Below are 26,497 nucleotides of genomic sequence, written 5' to 3' on the forward strand. Positions count from 1 at the left end.
ATTAGACCGCAAATTCGTTAGATATTGTTAGATATCTCTCATAAAGTAGATTAGACTGCAGATATATAGAGTAGATTGGACAGTGGATATCTTATATAGAGTAGATCAGACCTACATCAGACTGCAGATATGTAGAGTAAATTGGATTGTAGATATATAGAATAGAGTTAAGATGGGCCTGACTGATATTTAATAAATAACAAGCCAAACACCCACACACACAGATACAGAAATCTAATCTACAGTCTGTTGTTTGTAATAATCAGCATTGGCCATTAATAATGATGTCGTCAATAAAAGATCCACAAGAAACCAATCAGCCAAGACATTTTTGGCGACTGAAGTTTTGAACTGGAGTAAATGAATCATTGCTCACTTCATAGAGACTCCGGTGTCGCTGTAAGAAGGGGTCAAAACTCTGAACGATATGGCTACCTCTGTGTGAAGAAGAGGTCTCATGTTCTGCCAACCATCTTAAATATTTATATGCATAGAACTAAATCTAAACTAAGGAGATGTTATGGGCTTCAAGCCTACATAGTGATACTGTAGCATCATGGTACTACAGAGACTGGTGTCCTGCTTTTACTCATTAGGTTAGGAGTCTAACACTCACGTTAAGTGGGCGTGGAGCCGTCGGGATTAAACAAAAACACAAACACTCCCCAACACGAGGCCCGTTGCGCATCTGGGCCATGGAGGAATGTCAAGCATAAGGCACATGTTGACTTGGAGTGAGTGTACCTGTTCCCTCTTACGTGCCAGCCCGTCCATGGACTTTGCCTCCCTAAGAGCCGAGCTCTTATCGGCCCCAAACCTTTGTCAACACAGCACAATTGAACTGTAGGGAAGGATAAAGTAAAATACAGCTGTTTTTTTTTTAAACGATGCAAGCTCTAACATGGTCTGTTTATTGTTTCATGGCAATTTGAGAGTTTGCATTATCTAGTGTATCATGCTAGTCATTCAATGCTGCGGCACTTGGTAAAAACAAACTTGGTAAATAAAATCAAGCGATACTCAAATACCCGCTCATAAACGACACATCATGGTTTAATTTTGGACATTCGTTTGTACTCATTTCTATTCTTCTGTCAATTTTTGTTGGGTCTAGAACTAGAACTAGAACTCACATCTCTGTAGCGCTTTTATCAGCGTGTGAAAGACGCATTCTGGAAGAAATGCGTCCCTGAGTGCAGCTGATATTACTTGGTTTTCATGGTCTGCATGGGTTTCCTCCAGATTCCCCATTTAGCCCCCAGGTAGGTGAATCCACTATTCTAAATCCCCCTTAGTTGTGTACAAACATGTATGTGTGTGTTTGGTGTTTTATAGATTTTATTTAAAATTGCTATTCCTGCATTACACACACCCAGGTTTCAGAGCCACCATGACTCAAAACAACAAGTCTGATGATCACAGGGTATAGATGCACATTCAATATCACAACATACTGTCCACTCGGGGGCAATTTAGGACTGTGGAGGAAGAGGACCTGGAGGAAACCCACAAACCACAGCAAAAACATGGAAACATGCAAACTAGACAATCGTAGGCCGGAGGTGAGATTCGAACCCCCCAGCGGTGGAGGCTAACCACTGTGCCACCAGGCTCCTTTTACAAGACGAGACGATTTGACTGATCGACAACAAACGTGCAAACAGCCAATCAGACTGCTACGTTCAACGTCATAAAGGTTGTCACTAGAAGAGTGTACAGGTGGTATTCCATGGGTGAAGAAGCCGGTCCTAAGACACTAAAAACCCCCTTTTTTCCCCACCGAACTACTAGTAAAACAAGCGGACAAATAAATGTGTTAATATTTGCACTCATGCTCAGAAAAACACATGCAGTTCTTCTTGCTTCTTGTGCTCTAATTCGATTTTTTGTCCTACATGAACACATTATCTAGACACAAAAGTATTTGTGCATTCATTTAATATGGAGTCGGTCCACCTTTTGCAGCTATAACAGCGTCCACAAGAATTTGAAATGATTCTGTGGGACATTTGTGTCCATTCATTCTGTAGAGCGTTTATGAGGTAGCATTATCAAAGATGTCTTGATAGGCTGAAGCATTAAGATTTCCTTTACTGGGGATAAGGGGCCCTGATTGAAACACCTTAATAATGTAGATCAGACAGCAGATACATAGAGTTAGATATCTTATATAGACTAGATCGGTAAATAGATACCTTATATAGAGTAGATTGGATCCCTAATATCCAATAGATTAGAGTAGATTGGACTATTGATATCTTATTAGAGTAAATCAGACCGCAGCTATATAGAGAAAGATATCTTCTATAGACTAGATCGGTACGTACATGGATATCTTACGTAGCATAGCTCAGCCCACAGATATCTTATATAGAGTAGATTGGACCACTGATAAATAGAGTAGATCGGACCATTGATGTCTTATTAGAGTAGATCAGACCGTAGATATCTTATCTAGAGTGGACCAGACCATACATATATTACATAGCATAGATCAGACTGCAGATATCTTATATAGAGTAGATTAGACCGCAAATACAGAGAGTGGATTAGACTGCAGATATCTTAAATAGAATAGATCAGACAGCAAATATATAGAGTAGATTGAATCCCTAATATCCAATAGATTAGAGTAGATTGGACTATTGATATCTTATTAGAGTAAATCAGACCGCAGCTATATAGAGAAAGATATCTTATATAGACTAGATCGGTACGTACATGGATATCTTACGTAGCATAGCTCAGACAGTAGATATCTTATCTAGAGTGCACCAGACCATACATATATTACATAGCATAGATCAGACTGCAGATATCTTATATAGAGTGGATCAGACCGCAAATACGTAGAGTGTATTGGACGGCAGATATCTTAAATAAAATAGATCAGACAGCAAATATATAGAGTAGATTGAGCCGTAGATATGTCTTATTATGATGAGGCATTAAGATGGGCCATTAATTAACAGGTTTGGTCAAATACTTTTGTCAAAATAGTGTATGATGAAAAGATGAAATCTGATTATATATTATCAGAAAAATGATATTTACACTAATAACCAATCTAAACCAGGTACTTCTGTTCATCTGACTGGAGCCAATTTCTGTTCCCATCTCCAGGAGCAAACCATAATAGGCGAAGCCTCAACATGACCCCCACCCCCTCTAAGTAGTATCCATGTTTTTTTTTTTTTTTTTAAATCCTAAAATAAATTATGCAGTGCCATAAATACCAGAAATGCATGCCTATGATTAAATGCACCTAATTACATGCATGTAAGAGCTCTTCCTGGCATATAATTGCAATGTTAAGTCATTTTCTACACCACAGGCATGTAAATAAAAACAAGCATTAAATAGTCCTAAAGACTGTTTAAATACTCAGAGCAAGCACCAAACCACAAAACTGGGTTATTTATGTTGTTTTCGGGGGAAGAAAAACTCACAAAAACAAACAAACAAACAAAACAAAACAAAAAAAACCCCTGAACATCATGATTTCAATAGGAGTTTTCTAGTTCACAGGCGCACGCGCAGTCGCGCACGAGCCGCGCGCCCCCCTCTGTAATATTTTGGCACGCTCTTTCAGAATAACATGCCCATAATAGGATCCAGCGGGACGTACCATTCGTGACAAGTGGAAGGGGGGAACGTCTCGACCTTTCCACTCAAACACGACACTTAAACAGAGATGTGACCTTTTGTAAAAGTAGGATTGTAAGACTAAGGCTTGTTCCTCTCGTAGGAGATGTCTACCGCGGCTTTATATGTTTTATAAATCGTATTTCGCGGACACGACACGACCCTGGGACACCCCCCTCCGGAAGCGGGGATGACCTGAATGGTTTAGCCCGGTGAGTCCAGGGATCAAAGCTCCTAGCTGTTCTGCTACAATAAGTTGTGAACTATGAACGATCAATCCTACTTTCGGCATTTATAAACGAATAAATCTATCGTTTCGCCTCAATCGTAACACCATGTAAGAAGACGGATTTGTGCCAAGAAGCTCAATGGCAAGCTGTAACTTCACATTTGGCTGATAATCTGTATTTGGCTTGGCACTAATGGCTGCTCAGTCTAGGTGAGTACTTTAAATGCATTAAGCAGTTTTATAATTAATCCAGCTGTGAGATTAAAGTGACAGCCTGTCCCTAGGATGGAAAGTTGATTGGTTTAGGAGTATGCATATGATTTGTCGAGAAACCACCTTAAAAACGCATTCATCTGAACAAAATGGTGTTTTCTGTTTTCTTTTTTTTCCTCTGTGCTTTTTGTGTGTGTCCCTTTTCTGCTTATTCAAAGTCAATCAGAGGGACAAAACAATACGAAAACATCTGGAGTGGAGATCCCTATGTGTTTTATTATTGTTCCTTATTATTAATATTATTGTTAAAATATATATATATATATATATATATATATATATATAGTGTGTGTGTGTGTGTGTGTGTGTATATATATATATATATATATGTGTGTGTGTGTGTGTAAGAGCTCTTACTGGCATATAATTGCAATGTTCTACACCACAGACATGTAAATTAAAACAAGGCATTATTATTATTATTATTATTATTATTATTATATGGTCTGAAAGACTCTTTAAATACTCAATGCAAGGACTGAACCCCATTACTAGGGTCTTTTTTTTATTTTATTTTTTTTTAGGAACAAAAAACACAAAATAACCTGAACATCATGCTATAAATAGGAGTTTTCTCATTTGCATGCGCACAGATTATTCACAGGTTATTCAACTAAATAATAATTGTTTTATATTTTCAATATATGGACAATTATTATTGTTTAGCTTCTCTGATGGACTTTTAATTAACAGAAAAAAAATTCCCGTCATTATTTATTATTTTATTTATTTGTTAATATATCAGTGATATGGCGTGATGTATATGATATTTATGAATAAATATTATATATGACATATAATTAATATATTATGTATGATATGGCGGTGGTGTACTAGTGGCTAGCACTGTCCCCAACACACTTCCAGGGTTTGGTTCCCGCCTCAGGTTCCGAGTGCGTGAAGTTTGCATGTTTCTCCCCGTGCTTGGTGGGTTTCCTCCATGTACTGCGGTTTCCTCCCACAGTCTAATAACATGTGGATTAGGCTAATTGGTGTTCCCAAATTATGTGTATGTGTGCTCTGTGATGGATAAGGACTCGGTCCAGGGTGTAACCCCTCTCGTGCCCTACTCTGATGGGCTCCAGGCCCCAAATTATGAAACATGCAAATCAAACCCCGAAAAAAACCTTTTTATTGTCTGTTTATTCAACTAAACAGTCAGGGATTGGATATGATCATGTGCAAAGCCTTTGTGGAGTTGTCATGTTTCAACTCAGTGGTTGAATGATATGATGATGATAATAATAATAATACAAAATATTAATAAATAAATAAGGAGTTAATTTACATAATCAGTGAATCATTGAGGTGTCAGATTTCCCATGTCCCCCTTGTTCTGCAGGTCTAATGAATCGGTTTGAATACCGAGATAGATTTATTCGGTTATAAACTGGCAACCCAAACACCTGGGACCTGATGTGACCATGATGTGTGTTATGTTTCCACTCTGAATCTGAACTCAATCTCTCATTATGAACCTGTATAATATCACAGATTATTATTCAACAGCCGCCGTCGAATTCTTAAATCGGATCCACGGGACGGTGTCGGGTCGCGTTCTGTAACCTGAGCTCCAACCGTTCTGTTTTTATGTCTTAAATAACATCTTGTACTATGGATGATCTGCGAGAAGACATGCAAGAAGGGAATAGTAAACACACCCGCTGTAGTTTGGTTTAAAAACACACACAATTCAAGATTTTATTTATTTAGCTATTAATAGCCTGCACGGTGAACACGATGTTGATTTTTCTCAAGAGAGCTTGTCTTTCACAGCAACACCTCGCCGAGGTATTACCAGAGAGGGCTGTCGTCAACCGGTCGGGTGTTTAAATGGCATCGAGAGACGGCCGACTGGGGCGTGAACTGGAATTCTGTAAACCTTAGAAATGAAATCGGAGCGAACTATTTGTTAAGTTTCGTTTAAAACTGTAACTCGATCTGGATAAAAACTAAGTTAGAATTGAGATATTTATAAAACTGTGATATTCACAGAATCGCAACACAGAACGATCGAATCGTCACGTCACATGGGTATAATGTGACGATAATATTGTATCATGTGATCCCTGGTAATTTCCATCCCTAATACATTTTATCATAAAACTATAATGGAGGAAGAAGACGTGTGATGCCTTTACAGGAAAGCCAGCGCTGTATCTCTGCGTCTCATCGTGTTGTTTGACGCTTTACATAAATTCCAGGTGTGACGCGTCATATAAGGTCACTGCCTTTCTTCTTTTTTTTTTTTTTTTTTTAAGATAACAATCACATCAGGTAAAAATATACAATTATGATAAACAGCGCAAACTGCAGTCCTTTAAACAAGACGGCAGCTTTAACGACAATTTAAGGGATTTCCATAACCAAATGGTTTAATAGGACCACTGCAAGTATGGCCTTTAAGGTCGTCCTTTTTTATGATGCAAATATTCTAAACAAATGCACTGACAGCCCTAGTGTTATACTGGAAAGATTTCATCATCAACTTTCCAACTCGAGAGACCGGAATCTACAGCTAGAGAAGCCGATCTCAACAACAACAACAACAACAACAAAAACACTTGGAATCACCGTAAATGTAAAAAAAACTTTTGCTTTAAAGAAAGTAATGCAGCGGCACTTCAGTGTTTTCGCTTTTGCAGCTCTCTCGCCTGGACACCTGCACACTCTGAATGCTTTTATGTTTTTATAACATCACCGTCAGGTCCGTCGCGCTCATCTAGCTGAGCATTTGCTACGTCTACGCTAGACTTTTTTTCTTTGAACGAACATTTCTGGTAAACTGCAAGAAGATAGGAATTGTATTTTAGTTAACAACATCACATCAATAGAGTGTCATCACTTCATTTTAAGCCCTCGTAATAAACGCTATTGTAACCGCGCTAGCATGAACAACTTCTGGCAGGAATAGAAAAACAAACAAACAACAAATTTCATCTATCAACAAACAGAGACCCGAATTACCTAGTGTTATGAATTTCGCATGTTTTTACTTCACCAGGAGTTGAACACGTTAACAATCGATAATCGATTTATTATTAATAACGAATGATATCAAGACGATGATTTTCTCAGTTGAAGTATTTGTTTCAAGGAGTTCTACCAGAAAAAAATACCAACAAATTAGCTTTGTGGAACAAATTAATGAAGCGCAAATAGATAATAGTTCAGACAATATCGCGCATTCATCGCCTGAACTGCAGGGGCGCCCTCTTGTGGTGTAGAAGTTAATAGACTTGTGAGCTACGGAGCAATGTTATGCAAAACAAACGTTTAACTGTTTTCATTATTATATATATTGACGATAAAAAAGTAAACTTTAAATATGAATATATTTTATGTGTTTTGAAATAGATCTCGTGTTTTTGCAGAAAAATGACTAACAAGATAAATGACTAACTGGAGAATTCGCAGCTGGTTCACTTGGCCTGTGTATCCTCTTCTGTAGTGGTGTTGGGCAACACCAGGGGGGAAAACCACACGCACACACACACACACACACACACACACACCCACACACACACACACACACACACAGTGGTGTTTTTATTGCATATTAAACATAAAGGGCAAAGAAGACAGGGTTATTTATTCATTTATTTATTTGTTTCCCCTTGTCCTAGTTATGAGTCAGAGCAAATTTCCGTAACACCTGTCAAGACCCGCTCACGTCGGGTTTATTTTATATGTGATCTTATTATTTTTTTCAGCCAGAGCTTCCGTTTAGTTTTGGTCTAGATCGGCTGTATAGCTGATGTTACTGCAGAGAGGAAACATGATTAGGCAGGTTTTCCCTGGACGGTTGTGAGCTGAGCAGGTCTTTAGCATCAGTGGTGTGCTGGAAAGATGGAAAAAAAATATATAGAATTTGATTAATCTTTTGTAAGAGACGAGGAAGAAAATCAATTCTTGGATGTCGTAATCATTCTCGAAGAGACGGCCCGTGGTTTAGAGCGTACTTATTGACTCGCACAGGTCGCTCCTTTTGTTCTTGTTAGTGTTTGTGCTGAATTCTGGCTCCTGATTGGTCAGAGTGCTGATTTGCAGTAGCCGCGCCGGACCCTGCACACGAAGAAGGAAAAAAAAAATCAAACCCAAACAACAGAATAACAATTACACTTGTTGATGTATTAGTGAGACGCGAATGTAAACATAAACCCTTAGCGAAGGAGTCTCCAGTTTCAGTTTCAGGAGTTTACGCTTATGAAAGAAGAGCTGCTTGGTTTAGACCTAATGCTGTGCGCGGCCGTGTCGATACGGCGCTGTGTGCTGAACTCGGCTTTCTTTAAGATTTTGGCTTTAAGTGCGCACTTTATTTATTTATTTATTTATGTCGGAGCTTCTTTTTTTCTTGTTTGTTTTTTTGTTTTTTGTTTTTTTAAACTCAATATTTATGATTTGAAATTGTATAACTTGTGCATATCTTCAAGCACTGCTGTTTGGTTTGTGTGTGTGTGTGTGAGGAGAAGAGAGAGGTTTTGTTTGGCTGCTAAAAGCTTCTCCTGGCTGCAGGTATCCGTGACCTTTCAGTGACCCTGCACACAACTGGTTTATCCTTTATTCCTAAAAAGGACAGAGGTGAGCAGGCAAGTGGTGCACCTGGACGAAGGGTGTTTGAGATTGTGTATGTGTGTGTGTGTGTGTGTGTGTGTGTGTGCATCAGATTGTATTACAAGGACGGCTCAGGATCGGCGTTCTCCTGAAATGTAATCGCACGTACACTCGGGTTGTGTACAACCATGCGCTCTCATTTTTTTTCTTATTTAAAAAAAATAAATAAAAAACAAAATAATCCAAACAAAACCGCGCGTGATGAAGGTTGACGGAAGTGAACACAAAAGCTTGAGATGGTTAGCTAGGCGTATGGCGAGACACACACATACACATACACACACACACACACACACACACCAGGGTGCTGACTAATTCCTAACCCTGTAATTAATGCATCATAATATTCTCACTCCGCGTCGGTCATTCTCTGACTCACGTCCAATATGGCCTGCTTTACGTCACAGCGCTGTTGCGTTCTCAATTCTGATTGGTTGGAAGATGTCGATGTGAAGTTTCTTTGCCAGCGGCTGTAAACAGGCTCGCTTCTTCAACTGTGTGACATCACATGCCTCAATCTGCTACAGCTTGGCTGCGTATTAGCGATGAAATGTTACAATACGCTCACAAAACGCTTCCAATGTTTTTTCGGCTACAAATCATTCTGAGCCGCCGCGAGCTGTTTTACAAAATTTCATGATCTTCCCGCGGAGTGCTTACGATACCTCCTGATTTGCCTTGACTTGGCAAGTGCTGGATGTTCGTTGCTGATTTCATGGATCACAAACCAAAAAATTATTCCCACCAACTTAAAGTTGCGTCCGCCATCTTTAAAACATGGATATGCAGTGTGCAGTGTGCAGCTCAAGGGCTTTCTAGTAATGCCACTATCGTTGCTGCTAGCATTGCTGCTAGTGCTAACATTAGCTAACATTGCTAGCATTCACACTAGTTTTTGCATTGGCATTATCATAGCCGCTAACGTTGGCATTAGTGCTGGCATTGCCACTAGCATTGCCACCTAGCATTCCTGCTTTTGCCGCTAGTGCTAGCATTGCCACTAGCATTGCTACTAATATTGCTAGCATTGGCACTAGTGCTACCATTGCGACTATCATAGCCGCTAACGGGTGGTAGTGCTAGCATTGCCGCTGGCGCAACCACCATCATAGCCACTAGTATCAGCATTGCCACTAGGGCTAGCACTGTCACTAGCATTGCAGCTAACATTGCTACTGCTGCTAGTACCAGCGTTGCTGCTAGCTTTGCCACTAGTGCTAGCATTGCCACTATTATTGCCCATAGTACTGCCACTAGCTTGCTGATAGTGCTAGCATTGCCGCTAGCATCGCCTCTAGCATCGCCGGGTAAGTAGGACACATACAGTGACGTAATGACGTGACCGTCTAGCCCATGTACAAACAAAGCCAGTCCTTAGGAGGTTCACTATTGAACCGGCTCTGATCCGGCACTAGTACCAGACATGAAGCAACAGCGGCTTTTGAACGAGACATAACAGATACTTTTAAACGCTTTAAATACTTAAAAATCTGCAGAAAATACAGCTGAGACAAATCAGACAGTGAACATTAGTGCTACTGAATCACATTGGAAATGACAACGATCAAACATGAGTCGAATCATCAGTCCACCTGGAGTTCACAGCTCTGTACAACACCTGCTTTTAACAACACTCTGCTTTTTATCTCGTATTCAGGGGGAAAATAAACTGGCACAAATTATTTATTTATAATCCTGTATTTCTTTATCTCTCCTTATTTTATGTTTTTTTTTTTTTTTTCTTTTCCTGCCTTGGTTTCATGTTCACGCGCACACGCATGCATGCACACACACACAGCCACACACACACACGCACACGCACACCCTCCCGTTCTGTTCGAGACAGAATGTCCTGAACCTAAGTACGCTCCGCACTCCGAGCAACTAGGCCACTGAAGTCCAGGCTCCTGTAACAGGATGTGGCTGATCCCTCAGTCACTGCACAAATCCAACGAGACAGAATGTCTTCTTTTTTTTTTTTTTTTGGTTTGTTTGTTAATTTTGTTCAAATTGAGGAATGGTCTTGTTTCAGTCATTCGGAGAGTCTAGTAAGACCTTTTTGATTTGCATGCACGATTGCGCTCCATCTCTCCATGCAAATTCAGCGCTTCAGTCAACTCGCTGACTCCAACGTCTCATCGGTTTTCCCACACTTTACTTGTTGCATCACTATCTGTGTGTGTATTGGATTTTCTTTTTTTTAAATATATATTTTTGAGATTGTAACAAGATAAATATAATAAGCTACATTTGTGCTTATTTACTCCGGGTTTCTGGTCTCTTCATTACAGAATCTGCTACTGTTTGCTTGTGTCACTTTCTTTTCAGCTTGGGGTCAGTTGTGTTTCTGACTTAAATATTATAACCCTAGTCACATGACTAAATACTTAAATATGCTAACCTATAATAATCTAAGGAGTTTTAGTCATGTGATCGTTTAAATATTCGAATGAGTCCTAGTCACATGACATATTTGAATAATTTAATGAGCCCTGGTCACATGACCAAGTACTTAAATATTCTAACGAGCCCTGATCATGTGACTAAAAGCTTAAATATTATAATGAGCCCTGAGCCACCTGACTATTTGCACCTTTCAGAAAAATGTTCAAAAAATTTACATACAAACTTCCATTTTATTTCCATTCCACTACAGACAGTAAGTGTATATAATCAAATATAACCCCTTCGTCCATCCATCCCTCCCTTCCCTCTGTAGTCTAACTGGTGTTTGTGGAGGCCAGTGGTGACGGTTGTATTTATTCCCATTTGTACGACAGATTAGCGAAGCGACCTAGCTGTATGTACGTCGAAACAATCTTGCAAGCTTTGGTTTTCTTTCTTATATTTTTCTAATTGAATAATAAACCTAAACTTTCAAACGCCCTAGGGTTGGTTTAGAAGTTGTAGCTCATCATTTTCTTGAGAAAAATTGTAAACTCTGGTTCAGAAAACCTATGTTTTGTCGTTTTCAAAATTCTACTGTTTTGTTAGCAAAATGCTCAAGCTAAGTACTATGATCAGTTTTATGTCTTTGTGAAAATGTTTCATAATCTAGTAATAATTACAATAATATAATATAATATAGTATATAGCATGTTTTTCGCTCTGTCCTCTACCCTGTAACTGATATATTTTTTTAATTCTAAGAACTGTAAGTAGAGCGTTGAAGTCATCGAAGCGCCGCAGTGGAAGTATTTTGTATCGTATATTCCTGAAAGCATTAACTTAAACTTTAGTATTTTGTTTATTAAACCTGTTTGAGTTTTTATTATTATTGTTAGCTTTCATTTAAAAGATCGTTAGTTGGAAATTAATTAGTTTAACGTTAATTAAACGCTTGTTAGTTAGCCTTGGCTAATGTTTTCCCAGGTTTAGTTTTTTTAGTTCCTTTGTGAAAGCTAAATTGGTTCACTTTCAGGACCTGAAACCAGAGTGTTTAGACGTTGGGGTGGACATTATTGCCTTCTAATTAGAATTTTATTTTTAATGTGGAATTAAACAGTCTTTTTAGTACTTTTTAGAATTGAACTCTACTGTTTTGTTAGCAAAAACTTCGAGCTAAGTACTATAATCAGTATTATATGTTTGTAAAAAAGATTTTTTTAAGATTATATTATATAACATAATGTTGTGTACACAATTTTTATTGCTCCGCCTTCCCTTATGTAACTGATGTTTTTTTTTTTTTTAATAGTGTAAAAGTTATCGAAGCGCCGCAGTGGACATACAGTGTACTGTATCATGAGTTCCTGAAAGCATTTCCTTTCATTTTGTATTTTGTTTATTAAACCAGTTTGAGTTTGTATTATTATTGTTGGCCATCATTTGAAAAATCGTTAGTTAGAAATTACTAAGTTAAATATTTAATTGAAAGTTATTTAGTTAGCCTTTTTTGTTGTTTGTTTGTTTGTTTGTTTGTTTTTACTATCAGAACCGATGTCTTTCGCAAATGTCTTCTAAATGTGTTCAAATGGGAATTTTATATTCTTTTCCCTTCCAGAAAATATGCATGTTTATATTTCAGTTTCGTCTCCTCTGATGTGACGCGACATTTCTGGTGTTAGCTGCGTTACTTGGTAGCTAAACTAGCTTCATACAAAAAGTAAATTTTGCTTTACTTAAAACGTAAAGTTTTTACTTTTTAGCCAGACTTTTTTTTTTTTTTTTAAACAATCATAACTACTAAATACTGACCCTAAGAAGGTTGTCTATTTATTTTTCTGCATCTGTTCACCTTTTCTTTCATTGCAAGGTTAAAATTTGCATGGGATCGCCCATTTGGTTATTCAGGCAAACGTACTGAATTAGAGCTTAAAGGATCTTTCTGGCTCAAACCACAGAAAGAAACACACACACACGCACGCGCGCGCGCACACACACACACACACACACCACTCTGGCGTCGGGTTTTCTGCTGCAGTCAGAGTTATGGCCTCCTGCTGCTCTACTGCGGCAACAAGGGGGGAAAATATGCGAGAGAGCAAAAGAAAGAGACGGGGGAGGGAGGGAGGGTGTGTAAATAAAGGAGAGGGGGTGTGAGAGTGGGTAAGGGTGGAGGAGCGGGGGTTCTGTACTGAACTTTTCTTATCAGTCTATGTGTTCCTTGGCGTGTGATTAAGCGGCACTTTTGTCGCTCCACGTGTTACATCTGATCCGGGACGGGTCTCTGGGTTGCCATGGCAGCGCCGGTCCGAGGTCACGGGCGTCACGGTGGTGATGTTTTGCGAGGACAAGTGCTTGGCAGTTTGACATGGTTTGGGCAGAACAGAGAGGCCTGAGTTCGAATAATCGGAGACAATTTCCAAGCCACTGCAGAATTTACATAGACATAACACCGTATGTAAAGTAAAGTAGCACAGGATTATATTAACACACTTTATTATAAAGCGCCATCTTTTTTTCTGCAGAAATCACTTATACAGAAAAAATATTTTACCATTAAAATACTGAAGGTTATGACTCATGGAAGGAGTCTCCAGTGTCAGAGGTAAAGCTGGAACTTTCTCAATCATGTGTTTTTGTCATGTTTAATTTTGAAGTAAAAAAAAAAAAAGGCAGGCCGGTCAGGAAACGGCTGTTCATTAGGATGTGAACATATGCGGTCAGTAGATTTGCAGGCGGTCCAGATCGTTTAAGGTAACGGGGGGGAAACGGTGTCGTTCTTGGGTAAGTGAGTGAATATAAGAGGAAGGAAAGACTTTACGATGTGTTGTTGTTGTAGGATAAAGTGAATTCTAACTTCATTATATTGGCTTTATACATGTACTGTACAGAACTGCAGTTAAGCCTGGACAATTCGATTTAAAAAAAAAAAAAAGAAAGAAAAAAGTTGCAATTACAGTATTTTGACGCGTTACAGTTGAAACTGCGATGTGTAACTAGTGAATGTACGACTTAGTATTTAACTTGTTGATCTAAGCTGAACAACAAATAAAGGTATGAAAGAGAAAGAAATGCTTCAATTATAACATAAATTCCTGAGTATAGTAACTTTTTGAGATTAAATATTAGCATCATATCATGATTTTAAAAATATATATATATATATTTTCTTAATTATTAAAAGTTAAAGTTAATGAAAAAAAAATCTAATAAAATATTTTTTAGATTCTTGCAGCAGTTTACATTTAGGAAATTGAAAATCTAAACTGAACCTCACTAACTGTAAATGTTAACACGCCTGCGGAGATTTGTGCGTTAATATTTGTACAGATTTTTAAACTTGAGATTAAACCAAGGTGCGTTTTCGCGTAATGCTAAAACAAGAAGGTACTATTTTATCATTTCTGTGAAATATATTTTAATTCTGCTAATTGTTCCGTTTCATGAACAGATCAAACGGACTGCGTTGCTTCTTTGCTTTGATTTTCTAATAAAACGTCCTTTTTTTTATTTTTTTTGCACAAAATGACTGAAATTATTGATCGCTAACAGTGACAAAGTTTACATATATATATATATAATGTGTGTATACACAGTTTAAAAAATTACACACACACTTCAGGAAAAGAAAAACTTTGAATATATTTGAATACTGAATTTATTGCTTGATGATATATATTGATATATACTGTATGTGATAATCTATTAGAAACATGATTAATATAATAATTTTTTTCTTTTCTTGAAGTGTGTCAGCCAAATTGTAATTATTATTTTTTTGGCTGACTGTATATGTATGTATGTATGTATGTATGTATGTGTGTGTGCTTTATAAAACATTGTGTGTGTGTGTGTGTGTGTGTGTGTGTGTGTGTGTGTGTGTGTTTTTAAATATATAATTCTCGTCATTCTGTTTCTGTTGAAACGACTCGGCACACTGTACATCTGGCCCGTTGCCAGGTGCAGAACTCTGTGCCAGATGTTGCGTGTTGTGTTACCTCTCGCCGTCCCTGAGGACCCGACGTCAAGTCACACCTGTCCTCATCCTGCCCTCCACCCGACAGATATCTTATCTGCAATGTGAGCCTGGACAAATACGGACGACGGACAGTCCGAGAAACGGACCCGAGCAGCTCTTTAATCCTGAGGTTATTTTTTTTGTTTTTTTTGGTTCCCGGGTGCAGTCTTGACTCGGAGACGCTCCTTGTTTACTCCTGATTTCCTCTTCACGCGGAGCCATCGTAATTACACACTGACCTTGTCTGATTCACGTCACGCTGTGGAGTTTTCAGTGGAAAGGTTGCACTTGGCAGTCTGTAAAGCCTGAGCGACTTCTTCGCTGTTACGTCCAGTGACTCACACTGACTCACCAAAAGGTCACGCAGCTAATACCGGCCTTCTCCTTTGTCCGCCATCTCACTGAAACAACCCAAACGCCCCAAATGGCCATTTTTATCACAAGCTGGAAGCAAAGAGTCACGTCTCCTCACTTTAGCATAATTGTGCTGTGTTTTTCATATGAAAGCAGTGCTGGATGGTGGTGAAAGCAGGTCACCTTACTGGAGGTGGGATTGTCTGGTTGTCTACGAATCGTGGGCTGTAACAGTGCCATTAGTAATTGTAAACAGAGTGTTAGTTGGAATCGGGAGTAGATTTTTAAATAATGGAGAATGTGCAGGGAGAAAGCGAGCCATGTCGATGGAGTGGCAGTGAGAGCTTGCCAATGAAATTGCATTTCATTTTGCCGGTTCCCATTAACCCGTTCCCATTTTCCTTCAGAAGATGCTTCCTCAGAGATGGCATCTTTTCAAACACCTGGGATCTGAACACGAAGATGGGAAGCGTTGTTATTCTACTCCAAGATTAGTTATTGCTTTGATTGACAGAAGGGCTGTGAATTATGGGTAGCCTGCCGATTTTTGTGCATTCCATATCTTATTTAACCAATTTAACTTGTAGGTTTTGAAATATTAAAAGCGAATTATTCCGAAACTCTGAAATGCAGCGTAACTTGTGTTATTGATTCATTTAAATGTTGTGCCTTGAACAAAGCCATTAAACTTTTTTTCCGCCATCGATCTCCTGCTCGACTCTCCATTCCAGTAGGTGGCGGTAAACGCACCGGTCGCTCATAATGTCAGAAGAAGAAGAAGCGATAATCTCACAAAATGTGAAAGTATTGTACAAGAACTTCGTATTGATTCTGATTCGAAAACGAACCCTTTGGTTCAATTGCTTGATCTTATTGTCCAATTAGATTGCATAATTGATTTACTCGCACAGCTTTCGGCGTCCGTCTCCTGCACCCAGAGAGCACGGTCGCTCTCCCCCTTTCCGTTGCATCATCGGAATGCAATATTCTGACGATAGCGTGGACAATTTTCTGTTGCCTGGTTCTTCCTCACTTCTCGTTGATTGAGTCAAGGCTTGAACCATGGAGTAATCTGAGTTGCCAAGAATTCTCAAAATGCGTAAACTGCTCCATCCAAAACGTTACAGCTTTAACTTTGACGGTTACAAGGATTATATATTTATTTATTTTATTTCTTTTTTAATATCAATGTGTATTAATATAAACTTGTGATTTGCTGTTACCTTAGGCTAATACAAGTTCATTTTTCTAATACGATATTGTCGTGATGCATGTCTACCGATTTGATTAGTATTGCGCAACTCGCTAAATATCACAACTTTATAAATATTACAGTTCTATATCCATATATATATTTTTTTATTTTGCAGTGCCAATGTGTGAATAGTTTAAAGTACACCACCTGCAGGATTATAGAGGAATATTACCTTATTTAAATGTAAAACATGAATTGCCACCCAAAAGGATTAATCATGATGCGTAACTGAGTTATCTATATATATCTATAGAGCTATATCTAAGTTTCTATTTTTTAGTAAGGCCATAAGTAATTTTCTACATATTAAAGGTATTGTATAAAAGAAATTGAAGTCACTTGTCCTCTCTGTCATGTTTTAACATCATGTGGGTATTTTTTATTTATCTTTTTTTTTTTTTTTGTCAGCGTACGCGAAGAACTGAACGTCCTACGGAGGAAAGAATGGGAGCGGAGGAACCAGGAGGCGCCGCAGGATAAGGAGCTGTACCAGGAGAGTACGCCGCTCTTCGGGGAGCCTTACAAGGTGAACGTCGATCAGTCAGGGTTTTCTGATCTAAACGCAGGAAATGAGAACCGGTGCATGATGGTGTCAAGACTCGAGCGTAGCTTCTTATAGAGTCGCTAAATAAGGATCGTACAAACAGATAAAATGCTATATTTGTGCTTAAATTTGTCTGTCCCTTCTACTTAACATTTTGACCTTATTTATAAAGCAGGGTTAATTTCAGGCAAATACTGCGACTAAGGACAGACAGACAGACAGACAGACAGACACTTTTTTTTCTGAGACTGGTTTCAGGTTCTCCAATAAAAAGTATGAAGCATAAAGAAATTAAAAGATCAAGTTCTGACTAATCTACAGACAAAACCTTTCTTGTATTTATATAGATAACTGATGTGGGATGTGAAAGCATTTATTTCCTCAAGCTGGTTCTTTCACTTTGGGTTAGCGTTATCTGGGTGAACTCGGACGTGGATTTGTGACGAGGCTCAGCGGCTTGTTCAGTTGGATTATGGTCGGTTTAAATGTAATAATAATAATAAAAAAAGGTTCTCTCTCAGCCTGGTAGATTTTTTTTTTTTCCAATGTCTGTTTTTTGTTAGCATAGTTAGCATATAGTGGGGGCCAAAAGTTTTGAGAATGACACAAATGACACTGCTGCTTCAATATTTTTATATATTTGTTTTACTCTGGTACACTTAAGTATAATTACGTATAAGCATTCCATGAGTGTCACAGACTTTTTTTATTGACTATTACATTAAGAGTCAATATGTGCAGTGTTGAATCTTCCTTTTAAAGACCTCTGTAATTCACCCTGGCATGCTGTCAATCAACTTCTGGGCCACATCCTGACTGATGGCAGCCCGATATTACGTAATCGATGCTTGGGGTTCGTCAGAATTTGTGGGTTTTTGTTTTATCCGCCCGCCTCTTGAGTATTGACTCGGTGGGTTTAAGATCGGGGGACTTTCCCAGCCAAAATGGACCCAAAATTTCCCTGTTTTGTTCCCCCGAGCCACTTTATTATTTTTGCCTTAAGGCAAGGAGCTCCATCATGCTGGAAGAGGCATTGTTCATCACCAAACTGTTATTGTATGGTGCAGGAGAAATTTCTATCGGAGAATCTTCATGCCGAAATGAAGTGATCCCACTACTATGGTTGAGAAGCGACCCCACACATGAACGTTCTCAGGATGCTTTACTGTTGGCGTGATACAGGACTGATGGTAGCTCTCACCTTTTCCTCTCCTGACAAGGTTTTTTTCCATCAGAGAAAATGACTTTACCCCAATCCTCAGCAGTCCAATCCCTGTTCCTTATGTAGACTATCAGTCTGTCCCTGATGTCTTTCCTGGAGAGAAGTGGCTTCTTTGCTGCCCTTCTTAAAATGTATGAAGGTGAGCGCTTCCATCACATCTGTACTCTTAGAATTGTGAACTAATATTAGCCTGTACCAGGTTAATGGTCTTGCTCGATATGGATAGATGATGTTTTGAAGACTTTTGCTTTTACACACACAATCTCGATCTGCTCCTTCGAGAGCATCGGTTAACATCCATAATTTCTTGCGGTGTTCCTCTGGGGAACGGCTGTACATTCGGTCAGAGAATCGCTGTTTGATTAGTCCCTAGTCGTGCGATTCTTTCCTCCAGTGGTGCGTCCGTTTTCGACCATTATGGATGCGAGACAGATTCATTTCCTTTTAAAGATAAAATCTGACATGGCTCATCTGTAGATGTGGCTAGAGAAGCCCTGAGGGTTCACACACACACACACACACACACACACACGTAAATGAATGTAAAAGCGAGTGTTTTAATGAGACCCCTTGGAGCCTTTCTGTCACGACTTCGGGACGACACTGAGGATTGAATGACTGATGGATTCCCTCTCAAGAGGGAGTGTATAAAGGCAGAGCGGCAGAAGGAGGAAAGGTGAAGTTCCCCTCTCTTTTTCACCCCCCCCCCACCCCAAAAGTAGGATGCCGAGTCGTCTGTCTTCTTTCCTACTCCCATCAGACACCCATCTGCTCCCACAGCTCGTTATCTGGCTGCGGGAGTTAATTAGGCTCTTTGGAGAACAGGAGGAGATTTTATTTAGTGTCCGAAAGATAGAGAGAAAGAGAGAGAGAGTGAGAAAGAGAGAGAGAACGGGGGCGGTGCAGTAGTGAAAGTGTCTAGAAATAAAGACGATGCAGAATGATACACAGTAGTGGTAGTGTGTAAATCAAGATGTGTGTTTGTTTTGGAAAACATCTCAAGCGTTCATGCCTTGACATGTGGATTGGTTTAGAAGTTATGAAGAAAACGAAGACAAAGTAAACATCCTTTAGAGACTTGTGTGCTAATACAGTGGAATTCTCTGAGTACCCGGTCACCTGGAATATTTGCCCCCGGACCTTCTTCTTCTTTGTCTTTCGGCTGTTCCCTTTCAGGTCTAGAGGCGTATACATGTCTCGTTTAGGAGCCTGACACAGGCACTGGTAGCTCAGGGTTTACGGTATGGTAATGAGGTCATATCCCACCTGAAAATACTTGGCCCTTAACCTTCAAATGCTCATTTGTATCCTGTCTCAATTTTACGTAACTTTGGGTAGAGGGATCAGCCGAAAGAAGAGGTAAAGGGGCAGCTATTCATGGGCAGCTTGGCAGTTCTAAGAAATGAAATATCAACCTTGTAATCAGTAGGCCAGAGCCTTAAACCCTGAGCCACCACCGCAGCATTTGGGGCATCTTTAGTTTCCAGTTCTTTGCTTGAACAGGTTTTGTTTCTTTATTTAGTCATACAAGGGCTGTTCAGGTCAAACCGGGATGTTTGATTGTGCAGAATGATAGAACACAGTTATAGAGGACGTCTAAAACTCAAATTCTGGCGTTTTTTTAATGGCTCTTTCCTTTAAGGGAAAAAAAAAGGTGTTCTGTCTCATCAAGCTCATCCTGCCCAACCGCACCGCTTTCACATTATACGAACTTGGTAGGGGGTTATTGCCAGGTCTAGTCCTGATCTCGCTCCAAGCCATTTCCACATGTTTGGGCCATTTAAAGGAGTTCCTGGACTACTGAGAACTTTCTACGTTGATTAAACGAGTTCCTGGGAGGCTGGCATTTAGGGTATGATTTGGACAGATAGTTCGATCATGGCTCCTTCATACTGAGAGAACTTTCTACCTTGATGGTATCCAAGTACTAGGATAAGTGCGTTAGTATGGCAAAAGTCCTGGTTTTGGCTTGAACACCCCTTGTAGCAAGTTCTGGTCTTGGGAAAGAGTCAGATGTGTTTTTATGCGTCCACCCTCTCAATGCCGTCAGCGCAACCTGCCTTTTTAAAGAGAGCACTTCAGCACGATCAGTCGTGCTTCCAGTCGGTCGCTCGTGCTAAGTTGATACAAGTGTCAGCTGGGCCCTGTTAAGCTCTTCTGTGTAAATGCTCACTGTGTAACGTAAGTTGTCATTTAAAGGCACTCTGCAACAAACCATGGCTGTATTTCTGCAATGCATCTACACCAATGATTTTATTGCCCCTGTATGCTCTGATTGCAGTCTTCAGCAAACATCCGGGCCTATCATTTGGTCTGCAAGGCTTCATGGCAAGCACAGTTTAAAGATGGTAGATAAGGATGTTCTGCTGGTTGTTGACAGTACAGGATGTTGATGGACATGATTATCATGGCATATAAACCTGTGTGGATTTGAAACCTGGGAATTCTGTGCCCTTGTCTGAGAGTCCCAACTTGAAAGGTCAGGTTAGCCGGATGTCGTAAGCCCTGATGCACGTTATCAGAGATGCAATCATGATAGAAGTTTAATTAGAAAAGGTTAAATCAGGGTAATGACGAGGATTTTAACATGACGTTAGGATGCATGTATATTATATATTCCTTTGTTTAGAGACGTGCACGCAAAAGTTTCCAATGCGCATGACTTTCTTTCTTTTTTCCCTTAGACAAACAAAGGCGATGAACTATCCAGCCGCATCCAGAGAATGCTCGGTAATTACGAGGATGGGAACAACCCCCAGAACATCCAGTATGATGGGGCAGCCAGGGATCAAACCCCCTCATCATCGTATGGACGTTCAGGGCACCCTGTGCACAAATCAGACAAATCGGATCCCTCATTCCAGAGTTCGTCGTCCTACAGAAGCACCAAACAAGGCCACTCGAGTCATCACTCATCTCAGTCTTCGAAGAAGTTCCCCCTCCTGGACAACTCCATCCTTAACCAGGGCAAAGAAGTTCCTGTCAAATCCCATCAAACAAAAACGGACTCCTGGTCTGACATGAGAGACTACACCACCATGGTACATGTTCTCCCAGAACTTTCACCCCCTGTGGAACCTTTGTCCCCTTTACATTCCAGCGAGTCCAGCGAATCAGAACAGGACATGGATGACGACAACGACGACAACAAGCACTCACTTTCCCCCCAGTGCAAAAGTTCGTCCGGAAGGACTGCACCGTCCCGTCATTCAGAGGCTGGGCCCAAGGAAACCTCCCATCTTGGTGGAGATGCCCCCATGCCGGCTTCCCAGACCTTCCCACTTCCACTTTCTTCCAAGCCCAACTTGGCCAACTCTAGGAAGCCCATGGCATTGGTTCGACCCATGGATGGACCCGACCAGGTCAACAGCGAGTCTCCGAATTTGAAACCGTCACCTGATGACTATCACGGACAGTCTTATGAGAACTTGTCAGATTTAAAGAATGTCAGCAAGCCAAACCTTCCTCCACTAAAGATCCCGTCGCAGTCAGTAGAGGTGAGTGCTCGCTTTTCTTGTATTGGTGGTGGTGTATATTCGAGTCAGAAATATTTGCTTATCATTTTAAAATCTGTGTCACTGTTTTTATTGTGGCGGTAAAAAACAGAAGAATGTGAAGTATGCATGGCATTCAAGGTCCAGCTGCTCTGAAGTACATTTTGTACTTTTAAGATTGTATTTGTCCAAGTACACCCTTCTTCCTGACATATTCTTAAATCAGAATGTAGTCTGGCCTGGTGATGTTTTGTAAGAAGACAAGGTAAGAAGACTTGGAGGTGGCGTAGCTCGATAAATTTACCTTTTAAACAAATAAAATTGCACGATCACGTGGTTTGGTGGAAACCACCAGATGCCGCTTGCAAGAGAAATTGAAGTTGTTGTTTTGTTAAAGTACGGTTCGAGAAGAGCAGCTAAGGAGAGGGCAGCTCCAACCAAGCGTTTAGACATTCGCCCGCTTCCGTCCTGTTAGTGCTGCGGATGAACATTTACATAATCATGGGTTTGTAGCAACTTCCTGTTCTGTCCTTGACAAAGCCAATCTCCGAAATGTCTTTGTGAATCTCGGTAACTAAGCTCTCTAACTCTTAGTGTCTCGATGCTTCACATTCCATTCATGTCATGTTGTCTTCCAGTGATGTATCCTCGTTAGTCTGTATTACAGTCTTTTTTTCTTTTTTGGTGATACTGTCTGTGCTCTTAGTTGTTATTCGTGCTGTTTGAGATTTCCTTGGGTCACGTTAGAGAATAATTGTTGTTTTTATTATTATTATTATTATTATTATTAATTAATTTATAATTTTTTTTAAAGCAGGCGCTTACTGATTGCTTTGGAATGTATGCAGTTTGGGGCTTTTTTGACCCAAAAGTAATAAAGCAAGAAAAATAAAAACATGTTGCACACAAACCAATCTGAAGCCAAGACGGCTGTGATAATATAATATAATATAATATAATATAATATAATATAATATATAAATTGTTGCAATAAACTTTTAAAAATATATAGTTAACTATAAAAAATATATTTAAAAATATATTTAAATATATTTATATATATTTATATTTAAATAATAATAAAAAAAATCAAATATATTAATTTGAATTCATCTTTTCTAAGCACATGTATAACCAGATTTATTTTTTTTATATATTAGATTTTTAAAAATTATATATTTTTACTTTTTCTTTTTTTTCCCTACTTTTCTTTTCTGTTTTAGATTTTTGTTCTTTTTAGGTATGTACATCTTTTTTTTCCAGCTTTTTTTTATACTCTCTGCTCTGCATTTTCTCGTTTTCTCTTTTTAGTTTTTTTCTCTTTATATTTAAATATAGCATAGCCTGGCAGTACTTTCTTTATATTCCTATTTTTCTCATTTTATCTTGGGATTTGGATGGAGCCTAGCACGGCTATATTCATTTCTTATTGTTATATACTTTTTTTTTTTAATTGGAAATATTTTGATTATGGACTTAAAGGTCCGAATCTGCTCGTCTGACCCGAGGTCGTGACCTGACGGTGGACCTGAGTTGCTGCACCCGAGTGTTTGTTGGTAGAAGCGGCACACGTGCGGGCGCCGAGCGCCGATCATCACTGAATAGACTCGTGTAGTTATTCACAGCCGCACGTGCTGATCCAGGTCGCCGTGGTGACTCATCCACTCGTTCACTCGTCCCTCATCCGCCCGCTCACACCAACCACCGCAGCACACCTTACTGCACCACCTACACACGTGACTACATGCATGACTAAACACACACACACACACACACACACACACACACACAAAAATATACAGCAAATATCAGTATATATAAAAAAACATAATAAAATACACAAATTACCTTAATAGAATATCAATTGGAATTTAATGAAATATTTTGTTTTTATATTTTTTTATTAAATTTTAATTCTTTCCTTTTCTCCTTTTCTGATCTCTCATTATTTTTTACTTTATTTTTTTATTTTTTTCTGACTTTCAGTTTATTACTCTATTCTTTTACATTTTACTTATTTTCAGATTTTCTTTTCTTTTCTTTTTCTCTTTTTTTATTTTTTCTATCTTCCCCACTGATCTATTCATTCATTTTTTTCATGCTCTTTGTTTTTTTTTTCCTTTTTTATTTACTTTATTTCCCTTTGTCCTTTTCTTTGTAATTTCTAAAATTATATAAAATCATTTTTAACAGTCTTTTTATTGTATGATTATCTTTCCAATCTCTAACCTACACCTGTGCGTGATGTGATGCAGTCTCCCTCTCTCTCTCTCTCTCTCTCTCTCTGTGGTGTCACTGAGTCCCTCTCCTCTCCATAACGTGATGGTTACATTGTGCAGGATTGAGTCTTAACTCTTATAATCATAAAAAGGTGAAGACTGGAACAGAGTGAATTTCTGGATTTGCTCAAAAACCTAGAAGCGTTCCTCTGGGAGGCGAGTGTTTATTATCACAGCTGTACCCTCCACTCCTTCTGTCACGTGTGTGTGTGTGTGTGTGTGTGTGTGTGTGTGTGTGCACGTTTAGTCTTTCCCTTAGGTTCATGTCCATCCGTCAGCTCCTTGACTGTTTCACGCTTATCTCGTTTTTAAACTGTTCGCCTGTTCCGTGTGCGACGTCTTATCTGATCGAACAAGGAGAAAGCGAACACGGAAAGGCAGCGTGTGTTAAATGTAAACAGACCAGGAACCAGGCGTCGTTCCAAAACACGGGGCAGATGCTTCGGCTTGTTGTGAAAGCGGACGTGTCCACGCAAGCGGCTCAAAAACCCCCAAAACCGGGTCTTTAGAAGCGTGCGAGTCCAAAACACCGGCCAAATCACATCACGGTTGTGTTTTTAAGATTTTTTTTTTTTTTTTTTTTTTACAGAAATACCGGCGACAAACTAAAGGAGGAAAAACCGTGTCATTCCGGGTAAACAGTTACTATAGTAACAATGTCCAATATGTGTGGAGCCATTTTTAAATAAATAAATAAAGTAATTGTTAAAATCTGGAAGGAAATGGCTATTTAAACAAATTCCCATGGAAGGAGTCTCCAGTGTCAGACTTAAGGCGGGAAAATTTCTGACATTTTAAGTTATTTTTATTTTTAACCTGAAGCGGGAAAAAGTGTCGTGGTCCGTTTCTAACGGCTGGAACGTTCCTGAAAGCAGGAAGCAACACGTTCCACGGATGTTCCACAACGTAAAGCATGACCTATAAATAGAACTTTAAAGTCTTGGCTGTTTTAAACAAATCAATGTAATTTTATCACGTCGTACGTAAGAGGAATTAAAAAACAAACACTTCCTGGATCTCGTGTTTGCCCCGGATTCGCCGCACAATCCTCACAATCCTCCTGCCGATGTTGATTGTTTCCCCGTAACAGCACCACGCTGACATTTGAATGGTGTTACGCGCAAAATAAACGTCCTCCTGCCGCAAATGTGTGTGTGTAAGTCAGAAACCCCAGGTAGGGTTGAGATTTTATGTGTTTTCAAATTTCTTTTTCGGGTGTGCTACTTGTGATTAAAACTCCGTCTCGGTCGGGCCGAGGAGACGACTGCGAGTCTTTTTGGTGCCTGAGAACTTTAAAGTAATGTTTAACATTTTTCTTTAAATGATCGTTAAAGTAGAAGGTAGCTTAGCAAGCAGGGTATCAGATTACAAGTGTGTGTGTGTGTGTGCGTAGTGAGAAGTACAGAATGTATAATTGAGCAATAGCAGGCAGCGTTGGTGCGCACAGCCAGGGTGTGTCTGCACAAAGCCTGGCTCGTGTCCACAGAGGCAGCGAGAGAGTAATGAGAACCTGCTCACGGAGATGGGTCACGACACGCCGCCGGCTGAGTCACCGGCCATGTTTCAGGCGCCTGTGTGTGTGTGTGTGTGTGTGTCGTCAAACGTCTTCTTTCGGGGTTCAGAAAACGGCTCTGTCTGGGTTAGACGTTGTTACAGTACAGATCTCTCTCTTTTTTTTTTTTTTAAATATACCCGTATACGTACTGTATACTTGCTAAATATGCGTAATTTAATCCTGTAGCATGTAAATAAAAACCATCGGGGCCAGGGGTAGCTCAGTGGTTAAGGCATTGGGCTACGGTTCAGAAGATCTTAGGTTCAAACCCCACAACCACCAAGTTGCCACTGTTGGGCCCTTGATCAAAGCCCTTAACCCTCAACTGCTCAGATGTGTAATGAGATAAAAATGTAAGTCGCTTTGGGTAAGAGCGTCTGCCAAATGCCCAAATGTAAATGTCGCTGAAGCGGGAAACATGGCAACGAAAACGGAAATGGAAAAGAAAATTTAAATAATGTCAGCAAATTTAGAAGCACAATGAGAGCCAGGAAATAAATAAATAAACAGTCAAGACAACAAACAAATTCAACAAAAGACAGTCAATTCTTTAACCGGAAAAACAAAACAGAACCACATGACCAAACAGAAACTCGCAAAAATAGTAACGCAACAAAAAAATCGTGAAAG

General features: G+C 39.4%; 1 protein-coding gene across 1 annotated transcript in view; it reads left to right on the plus strand.

The window, feature by feature from the left end:
• The first annotated feature begins 3,877 nt into the window (after positions 1-3,877).
• The window catches only part of aff1 (AF4/FMR2 family, member 1), a 50,463-nt gene continuing 27,843 nt past the window's right edge, over positions 3,878-26,497 (plus strand). Inside the window, exons 1-3 of the mRNA XM_053479236.1 lie at positions 3,878-4,084; positions 17,182-17,299; positions 21,224-22,036. Of these exons, the coding sequence (XP_053335211.1) occupies positions 4,068-4,084; positions 17,182-17,299; positions 21,224-22,036 (948 nt within the window). The 5' untranslated portion in view covers positions 3,878-4,067. The remainder of the gene's footprint in view (positions 4,085-17,181; positions 17,300-21,223; positions 22,037-26,497) is intronic.

Source organism: Clarias gariepinus, chromosome 19, assembly GCF_024256425.1.
Source record: "Clarias gariepinus isolate MV-2021 ecotype Netherlands chromosome 19, CGAR_prim_01v2, whole genome shotgun sequence".
Taxonomy (NCBI): domain Eukaryota; kingdom Metazoa; phylum Chordata; class Actinopteri; order Siluriformes; family Clariidae; genus Clarias; species Clarias gariepinus.